Genomic DNA, 9,039 nt, shown 5'->3' with positions numbered 1-9,039 from the left:
GATTGAAAAAACATTTTAATGTTTTTGTTTCTCTGTGTGTTTCATTGTGATTACTTCCATAGTTTGACCACTGTATACTAACTTCTCTCACTTTAACCAGTGTTAAATATATGTAACTTATGTCTTAGTCTTCCAACACATGTTGCTCCTCCACTCCATGTAGTAGCTTTAACTCTTTTAAACATAAAATTGTAGACGTTTTCAAAATTGTACACTATACAAATACATTTTTGAATATTTAGACACTCCTCCTTTCATTGAAACTTGCATATTAAAGCAATAACACTTCTCAGAGCTTATATTTGTTTTTGGTTTTTTTATAATTGCCATCTTCGCGTGTCCTGTATTTGTCATGTGGATGATAAATGCTAATGGTAATTGTAAGGTTTTTGTGAATGCTTTTTTGTTAATTTGTGTCAGAGGATTAATTAGGGTTTTAGCTTTAGTACTGACTGCAATACTTCATATTGCAAAATGGCAAAACTGATTTGTCTACATGACAGTATACATCTTCTCTAAGGTCATATGATCTGTTTTTGGCTAAATGTGTTCACTTCAGTTAAAGTTTGTCTCTACATCATCTACAAGTTAACTACTGAATTATGAATTCTTAATCAATCATCCTTTCACTTGTGATTTGTAAAACATAATTTTTTGGGGGTCACAGCTCTCAGACGTGTCTCATACAGTAGGTGTAGAAATGATCTCTAGTCTGTACATAAGGTCAAATGAGAATTAGAAAAATATTTTTGATTTATCTTTATCTTTATTTCTATCTTTTATTTTCTTTATCTTTTCTTTGGTGAACTTCATTTTTTCTATAGGAGCTGCTACTTTTTCTAGTGTCACTTTTGTTCAATTTGTTCAATTAATAAATAAAATTCTCCTGAAAACCTGCTTAAGAGGTCTTCCTGTTACATCATACCTGTGTCTACCTCAAATGTTCAGATGTGTAGGCTTAAAGGTTTTGTCCCAAGTTTTGGGAAACACTCTAGTGAAGCTTGTCCCCGATACCTGGAGAGCATGAGCTTACTTTTTAAAATTTTATCAGTTGTCAAAATGTGTGAGGTAAAAGAAAGAGAAAAAGTTTACACTACTACGAAAACACAAACTTACCACAAATTTTGGTTTATTTAAGAATGAGTACTATGACTCTTATGACTGTGAGTGTGTCTTTCCCTATATCACCACTAGAGAGCAATACAACTCTGAAATGTCTCAGCTGTGAGGTCACCACAGAGAAACAGCCGCCAGAGCATTTCCACACCTCCAACATTACAAAAGGTTTCCTGACATAAAGTTTTCAACAATTAAAGCAAGATTCTCACAAACAACCTGTTTTCATGGAAGATCAGACCAATAAAGTTAAAGTGAAAATTAAACTTTAACTGCAACTTTTCCACTGTGTTACTGAAGATTTAAGTATTAAATTATCATCAAATAAATACAAAAAAGGTCTTTATTAACACTGCAACAGATATATAGCAAATTACTTTTGGAAATGGTCACCTGCATAGACCTCTGTACTGTAAATGATAGTCATGATGTCAGAAAAGAGGTTGGTAGTTAAATTTCCTAGACAGGCTAATAGATTTATATTTTCTTATTTCCCTAATGTCAGTGTTGTGTTGATGACAACAGTCTTGGACTTTACCACTTCCTTCTGAAGTCCCCACAGTTGGGTTAATGATATAAAGTGTAACTCAGCACCTATTTGACATCCATGTCAATACAAACACACTATTTTCAGATTAATAAATTTGCTACAATGTGAAAAACTTGATAAGGGCAAACAGGAGAAAATGGCTCAGTCAGCTAGAAAATAGTAAAAGCTACAACTTTGAAGCCAGGGCTTCAGCATGAAAGCCTTATGAAATATAATGCATGGTTTTATGCTATAATGACCATGGGATGTCATCTTTGAGAAATGTATTCATTGTCAGCACAGTGATTTCCCTTCTAGGTGGTTTCATATAAATTTATTTAAATGATGCAAAAAGAGGTACAACAACTTATAAAATTATAGAAAGTATCAAAAAATACCTACAAAATTGTGTATCAGAACTTTGTTTTTTTCTTCTTTCTTCTCCCATTAATCATCTCACGACTTCTCAGATATATCTTGCGACCCTTTCGAGGCACCCAATTAATCAGTTACTCAATTACTTACTTCAATTACTCTGTAACTTATGCTATTTCTGTTCATTTTGGCATGTCAGCAATCCAGAGAAGTCTGTACGTGACCTATCACACAGAAATCTAATTTATGAGGAAGAAAGTAAGAATAAATAAAAAAATAGAAACACGTTTAGCAGGTTGCTTGTTGCCAAGGAAAGATGGGTGACTGAGACAATACTAATGCAGTAGGGTGAGGCCTTTCAACAGTACCTGGTCCGGTTGCTTGTGCATCTGTATCACACCATGATCACTGTAACTTAACCATGTCTACTGTATTGCGTGTATTAGCTGTGTAGCTTTCACAGCATAAAATGAGAAACTCACTGAGGTAGACAAACCCAGTGCTTGATAATCTCCAGCCCCAAAGATTGTACAGATGATATTAAAAATAATATCTAAAATCTCCGGCAATCTGCAGCTGGACACATTATTAGCTCTTCAGGTGAGGAATTGCATCATATCTGATGTGTCAGATTCTGTGTGTTACATGACACGGTGTGTTTTGAACTTTAGCAGCAGACAAGCACAGACAGAAAACCTTAGCAGGCAGGATCAGGTATAACTTTTAGTTTGAATTCTTAAGCCCTTGTTCACATTCACAGGTCTGTGGATATAATTTCATCTCAGTAAAGCACTTTAATGTCTGCTCACAAGTTTTTCAACAAAAAATGGATCAGACCTAATATTTATTAGGAAAAATTGACACTTACACATGCATATCTTTATTCCTAATATATTCATAGGTCCACTACAAAGCAATTTCATTTGATTTTTAGGATTTCAGATGTGCATATGGTGCTGTTTTTGCTGTCCAATCAGAAACACTTTTGGCCAGGGACAGGAACATGTTGAATTGAGCTGTTGTTCAGGAGCCTCTCCCAGGTGAACATACCTTAAATACTTCAGAATGTAAACACAACCAGGAAACAACTTTGCAACTTGAACAAAAGATAAAACCAGCAGACTTTTCACAGATCAGTGTTATAGGACACATTGTGTTTTGGACTTTAAAGGCAGACAAGCAGAGGCAAAGAGCTTTAGTGGAGGCAGGCAGGAACAGTTAACAGAGACTCAAATTAAACATTGTAATGTATAAAGTCCCTTTTGATCGCATTGTGGAGCTAACTAAAATGGGATGTAACAAAAATATAATTATGGTAGTTGTTAAGAGTTGAGTTGACCTGTTGTTAACCTGGGAGGAGTCTCTCCCAGGTTAACACACCTCAAATATTCCAGAATGTAAACACAACCAGGAAACAACTTTGGACTGAACAAAAAGATAAAACCAGCAGACTTTTCACAGATCTTCAGCTCTGGCCGTTTATCTAAACAAGATGAAGACGTTAATGATGTTACTCCTCTTCTGTCATGTTGCATCTACAGGTAAGATTATGGTAATTTATTAGCATGATCATAATTCATTATATATGTGTTTAGTTTTTTTCATATACCAAAAACACTGAAAGAGCACTGTATGTGTTCTCAGTTATTAATGTCAGTTATAACTGTATGCTGTCACCTACTATTCAAAATGATGTATTCAGCAAGATTTGGTTAAATTGCATAGACTAATCTTTAAAATTATATACAACAGCATTTTAAATGCATTAATGTGGTTTTCTTACTCATAGTTATTGTAGGCAATTCATATGTACAGTGAATATAATTTGGTGCAAGTCAGCAAGTTTCTTGTGTGAGCAAATGAAATCACTTTTCAGGAATACAATTCTGTGTCATTGATATGTTCAGTATGTATCAGTATAATTGTTGTTGAAAACTGGCTACATAATTCACATTACGCAAGGCATGAATCTACAATAAATAAAACTAGTAGGGCTTTGTATCTTCTTTTGTGTTAAGGGAACTGACAACTTGTCAAACAATAAAATAATGTAAACAAATAAATAGAAACATTTCTAACCACTGAAATCCTTTTTGTCCTACAGTGAAATACTCCTTGACGTTTTTCGTCACTGCGTCTTCTGGAGTACCAAATATCCCACATTATATCGGCATATTAAACATTGATGAAGTTCAGATGACTTACTTGGACAGCAACATCAAAAGATTACAACCCAGACAGGACTGGGTGAAAAAATTAATGGAAGATGATCCACAACACTGGGAAATTAACACTCAGAACTTCTTTCAGTATCAGCAGAAGTTCAAAGTTGAAATTGACACTTTTAAACAGAGCTTAAACCAAACTGCAGGTACGTGACTACCAAAATGTTTTCCTGTTTTGCTGTCAAGTCAAGCAGATATCACTTTTGTTATAAGTAATGGTACCCTTAAGTGGTGATACCCTTAAGTCTCATCATCAGGTCAAAAGTTCAATACTTTGGTTTATGACCATATCTGAAAATTATGTCATAACTGCTGGATGTGTTACTCATTGGTCATTAGTTAGTGCAAATACAATTTATGCTCCCTCCACAAAAAACTGAGTGGTGTCAATTCAGTCAAGATGTGATATCAACTCCTACAGCTGACTGTGCTGGTATCTCATTCTGCTTCACTGCGGTCTCTGTCTCTTTCTCTCAGGTGTCCAAATTGACCAGCTGATGTTTAACTGTGAATGGGATGATGAGACAAAAAAGGTTGATGGTCATAAAAAGTATGGTTATAATGGAGAGGACATCCTTACATTTGACCCGAAGACAGAGACTTGGATCACTGCAACACCACAGGCTGCAATGACTAAACAGAAGTGGGATGGAGATAAAGCTAATAATGGCTTTTGGAGGAACTTTCTCATCACCATTTGTCCTACATGGTTGAGGAACTATTTGAAAGTTGGGAAGAGATTTCTGCAGCGCAAAGGTAGAGTCACATGACCTGATCTTTTTAATTAAAACATGAAGGTGTTCATACTCCTCTTCTGTTTTTAATGTACAGTAACATTACATACCAACATAGAGACCCACTGTACATATGACTAGCGTACTCTCTTGCTCCCTCCTTCTGTCGTTCTCTTCCCTTTAACCGGTCATTTCATCACATTTTCTTCTTCACATATATTATTAACATTTAACTCACGGTACATCATCAAGTTGGAATTATATTATCAAGATAAATGATAAGTAGAATTTTATGCCTTTATGAGAGAGCTGACAGAAGAGAAATGATAGGAAATGAAAAGAGATTGAGATGAGGAATGACATTCAACAAAGGCCCCCCGTCGGATGCAAAACTGGGCACATTGCAGTTAACCCCTAAGCCACCAGGACATCCCATGACTATTATCAATAAGAAATGTGGTTGAGTAATCCTACCCCTAATAAGGTACAGTATCTCACTAATAATAAGTAGACTACTGTACTGTGCATCATCATGCATAAGACTTTGGCACCCCCTGGTGGTACAGGTAAACTGCATGATGTGAATTTTAATTGATCTACACAGGATGTACTGTTTCCATATCAAAAGTGAGGAGTATCAATAGTTATAATAGTTATATAGTTATAATAGATAATATTGACCTGATTTAAAAATGTTTTTGTAAATCATGCCAACCTAATCATTAAATATAAATATAAATTTCTCTATATTTTTTCTCTCTCCAGAGCTTCCTTCAGTGTCTCTCCTCCAGAAGACTCCCTCCTCTCCAGTCAGCTGCCACGCTACAGGTTTCTACCCTCACAGAGCCGAGATGTTCCGGAGGAAAGATGGAGAGGAGCTTCATGAGGATGTGGAACACGGAGAGATCCTCCCCAACCATGATGGATCCTTCCAGATGAGTGTTGACCTGAACCTTTCATCAGTCACACCTGAAGACTGGAGGAGGTACGAATGTGTGTTTCATCTCTCTGGTGTGAAGGACGACATCGTCACCAAACTGGACAAAGCAGTGATCAGAACCAACTGGGGTAAGACTGGAACACTGACTTTACAATGTTTATTTGCTAGACCACATTTTTACTTTACTTGTATTTTATTTATTGCACTGTCATGGGATTACTCACAAGACAATCTACTGTTTGTATGTGAAAATAAGATTTATTAAACAGTAAGAACAAACTAGAACTGCTGCTGATCATGTGACCATGCAGGAGAGAGCAAGAGCTTTCAGGGAGGACAGGGTGATCAACTCAAAGATGACAGGATGAAAAACATAAAGAACAAAGCTTTAGTATTACAATAACATAAACACAAAAGGTGTAATACAACAAAGACAGGGAACATGTACAACATAGACACAGGATGGACACACAGAGGTCTGAAGCACTAAAGTGGTTTTCACCTGCAGATGATCATTGTATGGATTATTGTGATGCCAAATTAAACCATCACATCAACATGTCCAGTGTCATTAATTTCACCTAGAAAGAGACATCATCTGTTTTTGGCAGTATAATTGAGCTGCTGTATTCATATTAACAACTCTGCACATCCTGGACAATAATAAGTTTCCTCAGTAGAAAACTCTCACAGGATTCCCAAACTGTCTGTGTGTCACGATGGGAAAGTCCTGTGTTTTAAGGGGATGAAAATAACAAACGTGATCGTCAATAATGATGTATGATTATCATACATTATTATAGTAGAAAATAACAAAAATGCATTGGCATACCCTTGATGCACTGTGAATTTTTTGCTTTTGTTCCAGTTTCTCCCTCAGAGTTCCCTGCTGATCCTGTTATTGGAGGTGTTGTAGGACTGCTGCTGCTCCTGGCAGTCTGCATCACTGGAGTCTTCATCTGGAGAAGGAGAGATAATAGTGAGGGAGAAACATACTTTTACTCATCATCAAGTCATTTTAACAACAAATAACAGTGTAACCTGGCTGATGTTCAGTAGCTTGAAAAGCAGAAATGAGTGAAATTAATACAGTGTTTCTATAAAACATTTATTAGTGTTTTCTTTGTTTGCTTTCAAAATTCTGACATTTTAAATTTTGAAATATTGTAATCTCTCATCTGTATTTCAGGATTTAGGCCTGCAAACTGTGAGTATTATGTCAGTTTATCTCTCTCTCTGTGTACAAATAAATGTAGTTAATCGTTTGAATTGAATTACTGACACCTTGTTTTTCTTTTATAGCATCAGACCCATCATCCTTTGAAATTTCTGAGATCAAAGATGCAGCTCTTAACTGATCACAGTGAGTATTTCATCATGTCATCAACACTGTGCAGACACTGTATGAAGAATCTCTCTGTTGCTCCTCCTGAAACTAGCTACAGTATACTGATATAATACTCTCATAAATATACTGAAAGTCTGTCTTTGTTAAAAACTGTTTGGCTGATTTGACAGAATTTCTCAGTCAAGTGATCCAGTATAGTTACAGAAAACAGTTGACACTGAGGTTTTAATGTAATAGTGATTGAATGTTTTACATTCTGGACCAAAATCAAACATATTGCATATAATATGAAATCAAATACTGTATAATATGACCACTAATAATTCCAGGTCCTTTTCTATTTGTTACTCTGTCTTTGCAGCTTTCCAGTAAAGATTTAGAGGAGAATAGTGAACTCAAATAAAGATGCTGTGGCTTCAATATTTTATTCTATTTTGCAACATAAATGTTTATTAACAAAACTTGTTTTAATGAATATTGAGATGTGACGTCACAGGACCCGTCAGAAAGTCACAGGATACATCAAACTAAAGTGTGAATTCATAGATCAGATTTATGAGTTTCAGGTCATCAGTGGATGCAGTGAAGAATGATATCTGTGAATATTATCTGAGAGCTGATAGAAGCATTAATGTTGATGTGAATCCTCCACTGCAGGAGTAACAACATCTGGAGAGAACTGATGCTGCTGTCCAGCTGTTTCCTCAAACCTTTGGTGGAGATGAATCACTGCAGCAGCTACCAGACACCAAAGAGCCACAACGTTACTCCAGTGGGGCATCTTTTGTCTTCAGACATCAAATTCATGTCAGTTAGTCATGTGATGTACTGTCTTTGATGATGATTAACATTAAGTCAACTTATGGGAGACATGATGATACTCAGCACTTTAACCTCTGCTTCTAACGCGAGTCAAACCTAAAACTTTAAATGTTCAACTACTCATGCTTTCACTAACAATTAGTTTGACAGTTTCATTTCAGAAACACTAATGAAGATTCTGCACTAGGCCACGATTGAAAAGACTTAGTTTTTGTTCCTCTGTTTGTTTTATTGTGGGGGCGGCTAGGAGGTCCACTAATTGGAAAATCAGTGTGTTATATTTTCAACAGATCAGCAGTAGGAGACAGTTAAAATTTCTGGACAGGCTAATAGATCAATATTGTCTTATTTCACTAATATCAGTGTTGTGTTGATGTCAGCAGAAACTGTCATTCATATCATTCAGGAACTTTTAATGCAGTTGTTGCATCTGTCAGCAAAAACAAACATCTCAGACAGTCTTGGACTTCACCACTTCCTCTTGAAGTCCCCACAGTCAGGTTACTGATATAAAGTTTAACTCAGCTCAGATGTCAAATGAAGATGAGAAATCATTCATATTACAGAATGTGAAACACACATAAAATGTGCAAATGGATTTACGTAACATATTACCTAAATAAGCAAAAACATCAAAACTACCTAGTGTGAGATGGAGAACATGTCTGGACCAGACAACCTACACCAAACACAGACTAACTGAAGGCTTTTCAGTATAAAAACAGAGGCGTCAAGACAAAAACTTACTGACAGAGACAGACAGACATATGATTACATTACTGCAGAAAACTACAACCCCATAATTATGACACATAAAACATAACTACATAAAAATGATCGTCATAAAAACATGTTTTTTGTGTGTGTTGGTGTTAGTTGTTAGTGATACACCAGTGTGACACACTGGGTCAATATCTGCACTGATATTGATCTTATTCAATGCAATTCAA

At 35.8% G+C, this 9,039-nt stretch overlaps 1 protein-coding gene across 1 annotated transcript; it reads left to right on the top strand.

The window, feature by feature from the left end:
- Positions 1-3,512: 3,512 nt before the first annotated feature.
- On the top strand, positions 3,513-6,951 carry LOC137198594 (BOLA class I histocompatibility antigen, alpha chain BL3-7-like). Its single transcript, XM_067612442.1, has 5 exons — positions 3,513-3,561; positions 4,125-4,391; positions 4,723-5,001; positions 5,745-6,047; positions 6,800-6,951. The coding sequence occupies exons 1-5, from the start codon at positions 3,513-3,515 to the stop codon at positions 6,949-6,951; spliced, it is 1,050 nt and encodes a 349-aa protein (XP_067468543.1).
- Positions 6,952-9,039: the final 2,088 nt, after the last annotated feature.

This window comes from Thunnus thynnus, chromosome 15 (genome assembly GCF_963924715.1).
Source record: "Thunnus thynnus chromosome 15, fThuThy2.1, whole genome shotgun sequence".
In the NCBI taxonomy this organism is placed as follows: domain Eukaryota; kingdom Metazoa; phylum Chordata; class Actinopteri; order Scombriformes; family Scombridae; genus Thunnus; species Thunnus thynnus.
This window is presented reverse-complemented; position numbering and strand designations above follow the sequence as displayed.